The sequence below is a fragment of the Staurois parvus genome, unplaced genomic scaffold, assembly GCF_062004578.1.
Source record: "Staurois parvus isolate SC_StPar_1 unplaced genomic scaffold, SC_StPar_1.0 ptg000211l, whole genome shotgun sequence".
Classification (NCBI taxonomy): Eukaryota; Metazoa; Chordata; class Amphibia; order Anura; family Ranidae; genus Staurois; species Staurois parvus.
Genome location: NW_028318007.1, coordinates 837553 through 851232, shown reverse-complemented (window position 1 = coordinate 851232; position 13680 = coordinate 837553). Strand labels below are relative to the sequence as shown.

At 45.8% G+C, this 13680-nt stretch overlaps 1 protein-coding gene across 2 annotated transcripts in view; it reads right to left on the bottom strand.

The window, feature by feature from the left end:
- Positions 1–1625: 1625 nt before the first annotated feature.
- The window catches only part of USB1 (U6 snRNA biogenesis phosphodiesterase 1), a 39028-nt gene continuing 26973 nt past the window's right edge, over positions 1626–13680 (bottom strand). For both annotated transcript variants that reach the window (XM_089678902.1, XM_089678901.1), the window contains 6 exons: positions 9472–9620; positions 9156–9339; positions 8685–8738; positions 6482–6587; positions 4703–4786; positions 1626–1871 (listed from right to left, as the gene is read on the bottom strand). In XM_089678902.1, the coding sequence (XP_089535028.1) occupies positions 1767–1871; positions 4703–4786; positions 6482–6587; positions 8685–8738; positions 9156–9339; positions 9472–9620 (682 nt within the window). In that variant the 3' untranslated portion in view covers positions 1626–1766. The remainder of the gene's footprint in view (positions 1872–4702; positions 4787–6481; positions 6588–8684; positions 8739–9155; positions 9340–9471; positions 9621–13680) is intronic.

Genomic DNA, 13680 nt, shown 5'->3' with positions numbered 1-13680 from the left:
CCATAGGATCAGCTGTGTCCAATCACAGCTGATCACGTTAACAAACTTGCTGATTATCGGCATTCCTTTCCTCACGCACTGTCACTGTGTGAGGAAAGGAGAGCCGATAAAGGGCACATTTGCGCTGATCATCAGTGGAAAAGAAAGATTACTTATTTGCAACATTTTATAACAGAAACTAAGAAACTTTTTCTTTTTTTGGTCTTTTTTAGTTTATTCACTACTATGGTTTTTTATTTTTTGCTAAATAAATATTACCAAAAGAAAGATCCATCTGTCTCAAAAAATGATCAAAATTTCATGTGGTACAGTTTTGCATGATAGCGCAATTGCCATTCAAAAGTGCGACAGTGATGAAAGCTGGCCTGGGCAGGAAGGGGGTGAAAGTGCTAACTTATTGAAATGGTTAATGTCCATGGTGAGTGGGGGTGGGGTAACTCCATTATATTGGCTATGGTGAGTTGGGGAGGGGTTACTCCATATTAATGGTCATGGTAAGAGGAGGAGGGGTAACTGCATATTAATACCCATGGGTGGGGTAGGGTATCTCCATATTAATGGCCATGGTGGGGAGTAACTCTATATTAATGGTCATGGTAGGTCCTAGACCTAGATTGTAAGCTCGAAAGAGCAGGGTCCTTGACCCCCTCGTGTTTTGTTACTGTATTGTCTCATGTTCTGTCCCCCACTACAATGTACAGCGCTGAGCAAACCTTTTAGCGCTATATAAATACTGTATAATAATAATGGTAGGTGGGGTAACTCCATATTAATAGCCATGGTGGGGAGTAATTACATACTAATGGTCATGGTACAGTAACTTATTAATGGCTATGGTGGGTGCAGTATGGTAACTCAATGTTATGGCCATGATGGGTGAGGTAGAGTAACTCCATATCAATGGCCATGGTGGGGAGTAACTCTATACTAATGGTCATGGTAGGTGGGGTAACTCCATATTATTGGCCATGGTGGGTACAGTAACTTATTAATGGCCATGGTGGGGTAGGGTAACTCCATATTAATGGCAATGGTGGGGAGTAACTCTAGATTAATGGTCATGGTGGGTACAGTAATTTGCTATTAATGGCCATGGTGGGTAGGGTAGGGTAACTCCATATTAATGGCAATGGCTTTGGACTGGAAAGTCCAACAATGTCATGTAGGTGTGATGGTCTGGAGTTCGAGGCCATATAGTTTGTGTGATCTGCAGAACAGTGAAGTCGGTGATTGTCATTGGTGGTTAGTCTCATGTTATTAAGCAATTTAGAAATTTGAATGGCAGGTGAAATCGGGATTAGACAGACACTGCACCAGTTTGTGGGTCTTAAAATCTGTAATCTCAGGATAGAGACTTGCCTCTCCTGGGATCAGCTGCTTGGGGCTGATCAATCAGATCTGGACTTTGTTCTGTGAGTACCTCAGATGTACCCCCATCCATATTGTGTGCCTGTGGTGTACCCCCAGCTGTACCATGTACTTCCAATGTACACTGAGCTGTATTGTGTACCTCTGATGAACCCCCCAACCTTCCTGTGTGCCTCTGATGTTCCTCCAGCCATGGCGCATGCTTTTGAGGAGATGGTCACCTTCCTTGTTTAGCTCATTCAAGGAGCAGAAAGCTGTCTCTATGTATTGTTTTATTCCAGCAATATATCATCTTGTAGAAAATATCAGTACACAATATGACCATTTACATGTAGAAAGACAGTGCAGGTTGTATAACAATCTGTAGGATCCGCAGAATTTCCACATCCTGTGAACAGTCAGCGCAGTGGGATGGAGAAGACCTTGTTCCCAGCTTTGCAACGAATTTCATCTGCATAGAATCGTGTCAGGATCTCTGAATCATCAAAATCATCCACCACTCTCTGAAAACAAAGGTGACATGTTAAGTGACCCCCCTCCAGCAGTGTGCGCCGTGACCCTCCGACCACAGATAGGGAAGATACATTAATCGGTGAGGGGTGGTAGTCTGCAGTCACAGTCCATATCCGATCCCTTCTCTCCATTCTATGTACCATGTCCCCCCTTTCTGCTATTAAACCTCCAGAAAACTCTTGAGGCCAGACCACTCCAACATTTCAGATTATAGCTGGCTACCAGAATTTAGAGGTAGCTTGAGCTTGATTGGCCAGTAAGCCCCCATCACCTGGTTTGGAAGCTGCTATGTGTTATGGGAGCCACTGCGAATGCCACTCTGTGCTGAACATGTATGGTCAATAGAAGGGGAGTCAAGTACAGCGCCCCCTGTGGCAGGAGAACAGAACAGGTTAGTCCTACATTGGGACAACTGGAAGCATATCCATTACCAGAAATTGGTATTTTCTCATAGAAATATCAACGCGGACAGTTTCTGGTATATGCATTTACGAAAAAAAAATAGCTCAGCCATTTATTCACTATATTATAATAAAAAAAAAAAAACATTTGCTTTGGCTGGCAATCAAACCCAGGCCTCATTCATGGCAGATGTGAATTCTATTACTGAACCACCAGTGCTTCACACCTGCATGTACTCTGATCCTGAGCTCACATGCAACCAGATTAACCGCTTTAGCGCTGCCCCATCGCACATATACTGCTACAGAGCGGCAGATTACGCAAATTCACATATAAGTGATTTTGCATTTCCGGGTAGGGGGTGCGTGTGGGCGTGCCCTACCTGTGCCGCCATTTGTGGCCGCGGCTGTCAACGACCAGATCCCAGCCGGTGACTACTCGCCAGTGCCTGGTCATTGCCAAGGATCTCCGACGGGGGAGAACTGTTAGTAAACAAAACAGCTCTCTTCGCTGTCAGCTCCTGCACACTGCACAGCCATGCAAAGCAGTGTGCATACAGTGAATCACAAACACAGAGCATCATGTAATAAGGCACACAGTTAACTCTTTGATCGCACCACATGTTAACCCCTTCCTGCCCAGTGCCATTAGTAGTGTCAGTGCTTTTTATTAGCACTGATCACTGTATTAATGTCTTTGGGGATGTCAGTGACACCAAGTTCCCCCCCCCCAGTGTCAGAATGCCCACTGCAGTCCCGATATAAGTTGTTGATCGCCATTACTAGTAAAAAAATTAAAAAGCCCAGTATATATATATACTGCCATTCGTAAATGCTATAACGTTCATGTAAATCAATTAATTTACACGTATTGGGATTTTTTTTTTTTTTTTTATAGCAAAGACATGGAGCAGAATACATTTTGGCCTAAATTTGAGGAAATTTGATTTTTAAAATTTTTTAACTGGACATGTTTAATAGCAAAAAGTCAAAAATACTGTTTTTTTTTTTAAAAAAAGACTATTTTTTTTATAGCGCAAAAAATAAAAAATGCACGGGTGATCAAATACCACTGAAAGAAAGCTCTATTTGTAAGAAAAAAAAAGGAAGTAAATTTTATTTGCAGCGTTGCATGACTGTTGTCAGTTAAAGAAACGCAGTTCGGTAACGCAAAAAAATGGCCTGGTCAGGAAGGGGGGGGGATCCCCTGGAGGGCAAGTGGTTAAAAGAAACTCTTGGAAGAGAGAAGCCTGGACCGGGAATCTTTCAGCTAAAATCTGCTGATGTGGCACATCTGTGTCAGCACTTGTAGGAAGAAGCCAGCATAGTCAACATCTGCAGCATTGGTGGCTCAGTGGTAGAATTCTCGCCTGCCACGTGGGAGGCCCGGGTTCGATTCCCGGCCAATGCAAGGATTGTTTTACTTTCCCTCGCCTTTTTTTTTTAATAACAAGCATGTTATATTTACCTGCACTGTGTAAGAGCAGGTTCACACATGCAAATTGAATGTGTTTTGAACCGCATCCAATTTGCACAACACATGAAAGAACATTGCTTTCTATTGTGCCTGTTCACATACAGTACATGCGGTACAGCCGGTGTGATGATTCACTGTGAATTGAAAGAGTCCTGTCAGTTTTCTGAGCTCAGGTGCGAATTCAGGCCCATTAACTTCTATAAGAACGCATCTGAATCGCACATGTCCTCAGTTGTGAACAGAATAAAATCCTGACCTGAACCTCTGAACAATTACTTTCTCAATTAGCAGTGAAAAGGGAGCTTCAATTCGCACAGCATATGTGTGCATCCACACTAATCATTTTGCACAGAGTAGCCCCAATCCTCTTCTGGGGTCCGCCTCCAACACTCCTGGCCCCTCCCCCTGATGAGTGATCCCAGGACAAGCTGCTTGCTCTGGGGGTACTCGTGCGTGCTTGCTCCCGAGCCGTCTTTGTGTGTCTATGAGACACAGAGCACAGCAAAGCCCTGCCCCTCTCCTCTCTGGCTATGATTGAAAGCAGCGGGAGCCAATTGAGTGCCAATGGCTCCCGCCGCTGTGTCTCAGCCAATGGCTCCCGCCGCTGTGTCTCAGCCAATGGCTCCCGCCGCTGTGTCTCAGCCAATGAGAGACGCGGGAGTGCTGGTTGTTGCGTGTACATTGCTGGATCGCGAGTGGGCTTGGGTATATATTGAGGGGGAATCTGTACACAAGAGGTATGAGAATAGAATGCATGAAGGTTAACCTTAAGCCTTTAGAACCACTTTAAGCTGCTCTCAGCCATTTCTGTTTCTGCTCAGCTAAGAACATATGGAAATATCAGAAATGGGAATCAGATTTATTTCCCTGCCCAGCTGTGCTCAGACAAATCATTAACAAGGAATGAGGAGCACAGTCACATGGGGTACGGCACCCATCTCACCTGCAGATGATCCCGCACTGTCCCCTGCAGGAGATCCACCATGTCTCCCACACACCAGGCCAGACTAACATGGAAAGAGGGATTCTGGGAAGAGAGAAGATCAATTCTGGGTAATATACTGATAGAAAAGTAACAACCAGATTGCAGGTTTTACAATGAAAATGCCCAATCACATGAGGCCTCATTAACATCAGGGGACTGGTGCTCGCCTCTTCTCCCCAACAAGCCACTATTGCAGTGGACAGGGCATGTCTACAAAAGATTGGCTGCAGTGTATTTTCACATATGGGTGGAGCGTTCACCATGAACTGTCAGCTCCAACCAATTCTGGCTCAGAAGACTGGTGACCTCAGAGCTGGGAACTCCACCTCTCAGTGGGACAAACAAGGACCTGTGAGGGGGCTCACAGGCACTGGCCACTCTTCATCAGGACATACTTGTGGGGGACTTCCATGGAACAGGTCACTCTCCATTGGAACACATGGGTACTTGCAGAGAGCTCCATACTTCACAGGGACAGACATGATCCTGTGGGGTCTCAAGGTAAGGGCTACTCCTCATTAGGACACACAAGTACCTGCAGAGGACTCTATACTTAACTGGAACACACGGGTACTTGCAGGAGGTTCTATACCTTAAGGGGACACATAGGGCTCTTGAGAATAGGGGCACTCTTCAATAGGACACACAAGAAAATGCAGAGGGCTCCTTGGGAACTGGCCACTCTTCGTTGGGACACAGGGACTTGTGGGGAGCTCAAGGAAAGTGACATTCTTTATTGGGACAGAAAATGACCTGCAGAGGGCTACCAGGTAACAGGCCACACTTTACTGGGGCACAAGGGTACTTGTGGGGGGCTTTATACTTCACTGGAACACAGGGACCTCTGGAGGGCTCCTGATGCATTGGTCACTCCTCATAGGGACACATGGTGACCTTTGGGGGACTCCCAAGAAATAAACCATTCTTCATTAGGGCACATGGAATCCCCCAGGGAATAAACCATTATTCATCAGGAGACATGGGGACCTGAGCGAGGTTCCACTCTTCATTGGGACCTGCAGGGGAGTCCCAAGGAAAGGGACACTCTTCAGCAGGACACGTGTATTTGGTTGGGCTCCAATTTTGACTGGGACACACAGGGACCTATAGGGGGCTCCCAAGGAAAGGGATACTCTACATTGGGACATACAGGGATCTGTGGGGGCTGCTAGGCAACAGGGCAAAAGGGACCTGGGGGGGGGGGTGTCAAAGAAAGGGACACTCTCATTCGGCCACACAGGAACCTGTGGGTGGTTCCTGGGGTACTACTCACTGGGACACACGGTGACCTGCAGGGTACTCCCAGAGATCGGGACACTCCTCAAATGGGGACCTGCAGGGAACCGACTAAAGGGCCACTTGTCAGTGAGACACAAAGTGACTCACAGGGGACCACTGAGGAAAGGGACATACTGGGACCTGTGAGGAGTTCCAGGGCAATGGCCACTCCTCAGGACACAAGGGGACCTGTGGGGGATTCCACTCTTCATTGGGACACCTGTCGGATGCTCTCTGTGAAAGGGACACCCGTGGGGGACTCCCAAGGAATGAGTCACTCTTCATCAGGACACACAAGGACCTATGGGGGGCTTTCAGTGACACACAGGGAAATGGGCATCAAAGCTGTAGGTGTCTGGTCATTAATTGCCAGATTACAGCCTCAAGTCTACATGGACAGGTGGAATAACATTGGTACACAGAGTGCTATGGCAGGCCAGGGTGCACCTCACCACTCACCTGGTAGAAGGTCTCTAGCCTGAACTCCTGCAGTGATTGGTCCACTTCTGACACCACGTCCAGGAGCTGCTGTTGCCCCACCGTCACCTCCAGGCCCAAGAAAGTTCTGTCAGAGAGATAATAATTAACTCCTTTCTGCTGGCTCCTGCCAGCTCCTGCATTGTATCTTGACACAAGAAGTGCTTCCTGGCCCCCCCAATCGTGTGTGTGTGTGTGTGTACCTACGCCCCAACAATGAACTTCTGCCATTTCCTCCCCTTTAGTCTCATCAATATCTAATTGGATGGTTTCTTATATCGGTTCAAGTGCAAAAATAAATACCTGATGATCCTGCCAGAAATCCCGGTGGATGATAACTTCCTACTCCTGTCAGTTACATCATTCCCAGCTACAGTATCTCTGAGGATTACAGGAGCTCACACCTTTATCATAAGAGGATGAGAACTGGGGGAGGTGTACCTGTAGTCCTGTGGCAACACAGACAAAAATACAGCGAACACCCCACACCAGGTACACCTATCTCTGAACATCCTACACCCGGTACACCTATCTCTGAACACCCCACACCAGGTACACCTATCTCTGAACACCCTACACCAGGTACACCTATCTCTGAACACCCTACACCAGGTACACCTATCTCTGAACACCCCACACCTGGTACACCTATCTCTGAACACCCCACACCTGGTACACCTATCTCTGAACACCCCACACCAGGTACACCTATCTCTCAACACCCCACACCAGGTACACCTATCTCTGAACACTCCACACCAGGTACACCTATCTCTGAACACCCCACACCAGGTACACCTATCTCTGAACACCCTACACCTGGTACACCTATCTCTGAACACCCCACACCTGGTACACCTATCTCTGAACACCCCACACCTGGTACACCTATCTCTGAACACCCTACACTGGGTACAACTATCCTCATAACCTTGGGGTGGTGAGCTGGACATTGCCATCGCACACAGTGTGCCTCGGGTAGGTAGGACACATAACATGCGCTCTCCTTAGGTAGGTAGGATGAGGGACACACTCTCCTCTGGTAGGTAGGTCACTGGACACATGCTTTCCTCGAATAGGTAGGATACAGGACATGCACTCTTCTCAGGTAGGTAAGACACGGACATGCATTCATCTCAAGAAGGCAGGATACGGGCCATATACTCTTCTGAGGTAGGTGGGACATGTTCTCCTCAGGTAGGTAGGGCTCGGGACATGCACTCTCCTAAGTAAGTAAGTAAGACATGGAACATGCACTCTCTTAGGTAGGCAAGACTCAGGACACAGTCTGCTCAGGCAGGTAGGACATGTGCCACGCTCTCTTCAGATAGGTAGGACTTGGGACATGCATTCTCCTCGGGTAGGTAGGACACGGTACAGGATCTGCTCAGCTAGGTATGACTTGCTCTCCTCAGATAGGTAAGACGCACTCTCTCAAGTAAGGAAGATGCAGGATGCGGTCTCCTTAGGTTGGTAGGACAGACGCTTCCTCTCAGGTAGGTAGGACATGCACTCTCCTAAGGTAGGTAGGGCACAGGACATGATCGGCTCAGCTAGGTAGCACTTGGGTCACGCTCTCCTGGGATAGGGGGGACTTGGGCCACGCTCTCCCCGGATAGGGGGGACTTGGGCCACGCTCTCCCCGGATAGGGGGGACTTGGGCCACGCTCTCCCCGGATAGGGGGGACTTGGGCCACGCTCTCCCCGGATAGGGGGGACTTGGGCCACGCTCTCCCCGGATAGGGGGGACTTGGGCCACGCTCTCCCCGGATAGGGGGGACTTGGGCCACGCTCTCCCCGGATAGGGGGGACTTGGGCCACGCTCTCCCCGGATAGGGGGGACTTGGGCCACGCTCTCCCCGGATAGGGGGGACTTGGGCCACGCTCTCCCCGGATAGGGGGGACTTGGGCCACGCTCTCCCCGGATAGGGGGGACTTGGGCCACGCTCTCCCCGGATAGGGGGGACTTGGGCCACGCTCTCCCCGGATAGGGGGGACTTGGGCCACGCTCTCCCCAGGTAGGTGGGACGCACTCTCTCAGGTAGGCAAGACACAAGACTCACTCTCCTCAGGTAGGCGGGACATAGGATGCTACATAGGGTAGTACATATTACAGGGTCACTCCGGAGATGGTGGTGGTAGGGGCGGGGAGGAGGGGGCCATACCTTACACACAGCTCCCTCACCTGGTTTTCTCCTGATTGGTATAAACCTTCAAGCGGTTGGCAATACACAGGAACCTGAAACAGAAGATTAGCTAATCAGTAAGAAGAATATTATGCAGGCCATAGACGGCCGTTTGTCAGCCGATAAACGGAAAATCGGTCACTGCTGGCACCGATGCTGCCACCAATACGGACGTTTTTCGTGGATTTTCCAGCATGACCGATAAAAGTAAACGAGAAGATCTGTAAAAAACAGCCGACGGGCTGACCCCACTAACGGCGTGAATATCGGCCGATTTTTCGTGCGGATGAAAATTCGACCCGTCTATGGCCTGCATTAAAGAGATGACATATGTGAGATCCTCCGGGGCCCAGGGCCCTTCACATTGCTGTTGTCACATACTGCACAGCTGCTGAGGACCCTCAGTACAGGCGCCTCCGGAGGAGAAATCCCACCTACACAGCCATTACTGGTTGGAAGTTTCCACTCACCGATTCACCAATCTCAGCCTCTCCCGAAGTGATTGGATGAAGGGCTCGATCCAGTGATGACGCAGGATAACTGTCTGTGATTGGCTTATATGAAATTCTTCCATCTTGGTGAGGTGGAGCCCATTCCTCCCAGCCACACTCAGCAGATCATCGAGCAGCTCAGAGAACTCCTCCCGAGGACGGACTGAGAGAGGAAGGATGATGAGGATGAATTCAGATATTGCCAACAACTGCCAGTGCTACACCCCCTACAGTCACATGACATACAGCACAGCCACTCCCAGTTCTCCTTACAGTGTACAGTTACCATGGTTACCTGGCACATAGACGTAGGTGGCCCAGTGTCCTCGCTCATGGGCAAAGCTGCGCACACGGCCGCCATGTCTGGTTGTGTCATCTGTGTACTGATCGCCATCTGGGAACATGTTCAGGATGCTCTCCGGGACTGGGAGGGGGCAGGGCTGCCTGGAAAGAAAGAGGATCAACATGACTCGTATGTGAATCTTTGCCTTAAATTTCGTCCATCCCCCAACACAGCACCAACCAATCTCTGACACTGACATGCCCTCCCCCGCAATGCAGCATTAACTAACCCCTGACAGTGACACCCCACCCTCAATACAGCGCCAATCAGTCCCTTACAGTGACATCCGCTCCACCCCAAACACAGCTCCAAACAACCAACCTCTGACAGTGACATCTCCTTCCCCCCCCAACACAGCACCAACCAACCAACCATTGACAGTGACACCCCTTCCCCCCCAACACAGCGCAAACCAACCCCACAAGTGACAACGCTCCCCCCCCAGCACACCACCAACCAACCTCTGACAGTGACATCTCCTTCCCCCCAACACAGCGCCAACCAATCCCCGACAGTGACATCCCCTTCCCCCCCAAACACAGTGCCAACCAGCCCCTGAAACTGACACCCCTTCCCCCAAACACAGAGCCAACCAATCCCCAACAGTGACATCCCCTCGACCCCAAACACAGAACCAACCCCTGACAGTGACACTCATCCCCCTCAACACAGTACCAATAAACCCCTGACACTGACACCCGATCCCCCAAAACAAAGCACCAACCAACCCCTGACAGTGACACCCCTTCCCTCCCAAAACAGTGCCAACCAATCCCCGACAGTGAGATCCCCTCTCCCCCCCAAACACAGTGCCACCCAGCCCCCAACAGTGACATCCCTTCCACCCCAAACACAGAACCAACCCCTGACAGTGACACCCCCTCTCTCCCAAAACAGTGCCAACCAACCCACGACAGTGACACCCCTTCCCCCCATATACAGCGTTAACCAACCCCAAGTGACACCCCTTCTCCCCCAGTACAGCACCAACCAACCTGTAATAGGGACATTTCCTTCCCCCAACACAACACCAACCAAAGCCCAACAGTGACACCCCCCCAACACAGCAGCAATCCCCCCCCCCCCCCCCGGGTGGAGCAGTGTGATTTGTGACCCCTGGGTGCTTTGTCCTCAATGGTCAGCGAAGATGCTGCTTGGACAGACATCTATAGAAGTGACCACATGACCCTCCCAAGCAGAGAACATGGGACTCCTCCTCGGGACTTCTTTCCCGCCCACTAGATTGTCAGCCCTTAAAGCGGTACTAAAATCAGCCAAAGAAACAAATTAAAAAATGCCCCCCAAGAGGTTTATATCATAATGTAGGGCCCCCAATTTTACAACATTACGGGGCCAGTTCACTAAGAGAGAAATACTACATGAATTTGGGAGTTAAAATAACTGGTGCGATATTTATCTCAAAAGTAGTCAATTCTCTAAAAAACATGCAGAAATTACCGAATGCGTTACTTATATTTTGCGATATTTAGCACTTAAATTTTTGCGTTATTTTTGGTTTTGTTTTTTGACAATTTTATTTTTGCAGCATGACACTACACCAAAAGGCACACAGGAATATTGTGAAACTAAGGCTCCATATACACGGGGCGTTTGGAAAACCCTTCTGAACGATGGAAACTGCTGGAAAACGGAGGTTAAAAAAACGTCAGTTTAGCCGCGTTTGCATACCGCGTTTGCGTTTAGAAGCGTTTTTGAAAGATAACCTCAGGAGACCTTCCAAAATGCCCAGAATGCACTGAAAAATAGTAAATAATTAACTATTTCAGACATTTTGAGAGGAATAGAGAGAGCAGAAGCAGAGAGAGCAGTATGTGTTGAGATGACCTGTCTTTTCTGGTTGTATTTACTATGGATCATGAGCATAATGCGGCGCGTTCTACCATTGTTTCCTTCACGCCAAACCTGGAACTGACTGCGCTGGTGTACCGGGTCCATTTGAATACATAGAAAATGCTTTGCATGCATTTCTGATGATGAAAAAAAAACACTGGACAGCATCTGGACATGGAACAGTTAAAAAACACTTCTAAACGCAAACGCTTATAAATGCGGTTAACCGCATTTACAAGTGTTTGGCGTTTGAAACGCCGGTAAAATCGACTGCTGAACGCAAGTTTGGTACGTTAAAAAACAACTGTAAACTCAACTGCCTGTAAATGACGATGTGTACATGGATACATAGGAGAACATAAAGGAGGGTTCAGGGGCTGCTGAAAAAAAACACAGAAAAGCTCCTAAATGTGAGTTTATCAGCTGCAGTGTACATGGAGCCCAAAGAAAACATTCCAGTGCTCTTTCCTTCACAAAACGATCTCCCCGATGAAATGTTACAAATTATTTTAATTCCTGAGCTCAGAGGACATTTTCTCGTTGATACATTGTATACTTTTCACTTTCTGGCCAGTGCAGAGCTCCTCTGACCCCTCATGTAGCTTTTTTGTAGTGTTTTTCCATTAGTGTTTAGCTGCGTTTGCGGTTTTTAGCACTTTTTTTGTACCCAAAAAATTTTTTTTTGCAAAAAAAATCCAAAAAAGCTGGTTTGCAGCATTTTACAGCTTTTTTCAGCGTTAGAGCGTTTTTACAGCTAACAAACTCCTCTAGAAACCCACTAGTCCTGGGTTTTTTTCCAGCCAAAAAACGTTGATTTACAGTCTATGTGTGCATGGACACTGAGCCCTCATGCACACTGGACGTTTTCAAAACGATGGTAATGTGAGTTTTTCAGCCTTTTAGTGTTTTTGCATTAGCGTTTAGCTGCGTTTTCCCACGTTTGCGTTATTTTTTTTTTTACAAAAAATATTTTTTTTCCTACAAAAACTAATTTTTTTTTTCTACAAAAAAAATATATTTTTTTTTACAAAAAATAATTTTTTTTTCCTACAAAAAATATTTTTTTTCCTACAAAAACTAATTTTTTTTTCCTACAAAAAAAATATATTTTTTTTTACAAAAAATAATTTTTTTTTCCTACAAAAAATTTTTTTCCTACAAAAAATATTTTTTTTCCTACAAAAAATATTTTTTTTCCTACAAAAACTAATTTTTTTTTTCTACAAAAAAAATATATTTTTTTTTACAAAAAATAATTTTTTTTTCCTACAAAAAATATTTTTTTTCCTACAAAAAATATTTTTTTTTTCTACAAAAAAAATATATTTTTTTTTTTTACAAAAAATAATTTTTTTTTTCCTACAAAAACTAATTTTTTTTTTCTACAAAAAAAATATATTTTTTTTTACAAAAACTAATTTTTTTTTCCTACAAAAACTAATTTTTTTTTCCTACAAAAAATAATTTTTTTTTCCTACAAAAAATAATTTTTTTTTTCTACAAAAAAAAATTTTTTTTTTTTAAAAAAAAATTTTTTTTTTTTACAGCTACAGTGTGGCATCCGTGCCACCCTGTAGCAGTATTTCTGCTATAGGGCAGTGCAGAAGTGGTTAAAGTGTGTTCAGTTTTACTATGGTAACATTGTACTACTTTGGTCATAGTAAAAAATGAAAAAAAAATCTTAAAAAAACTAAAAACAAATGTAATAAAAAATTAAATATAATAAAAAAATAAAAAAAAATAAAAAAAAATATATATTTTTTTTTCATACTGTCACCAGTCAGTGTCCCTGTTCACCGCCATGCCAGTTATATGATGATGCTGTACTGCACTGGTGACAGTATGTAAAAAAAAAAATTGTGAAAATAATTTAATTTTTTTATTTTCCGAAAAATTATGACAAAAAAATACAACTTCAAAAAACTCGCCATGCCTCTTATGAAGTACATCGGACTGTCTACTTTGCAAAAAGGGGTCATTTGGGGATATCTGTACTGTTCTGACATTTGGGGGATATCTGTACTGTTCTGACATTTGGGGGATATCTGTACTGTTCTGACATTCTTGGACCTCAAGAAATTAGATTGGCTGTCAGTACTTCAGGATTGATCAATATTCAGATCTATCCCATAGTTTGTGAACTCTATAACTTTCCTACAAACTAAATAATTCATCCTAATTTGGGTTATTTTCACCAAAGACATGTAGCAGAATACATCTCGGCCTAAATTTATGAAGAACAATTATTTATTTGTAAACTTTTATAACAGAAACAAAGAAAAATGTGTTTTTTTTTCAAAATTTTTGGTC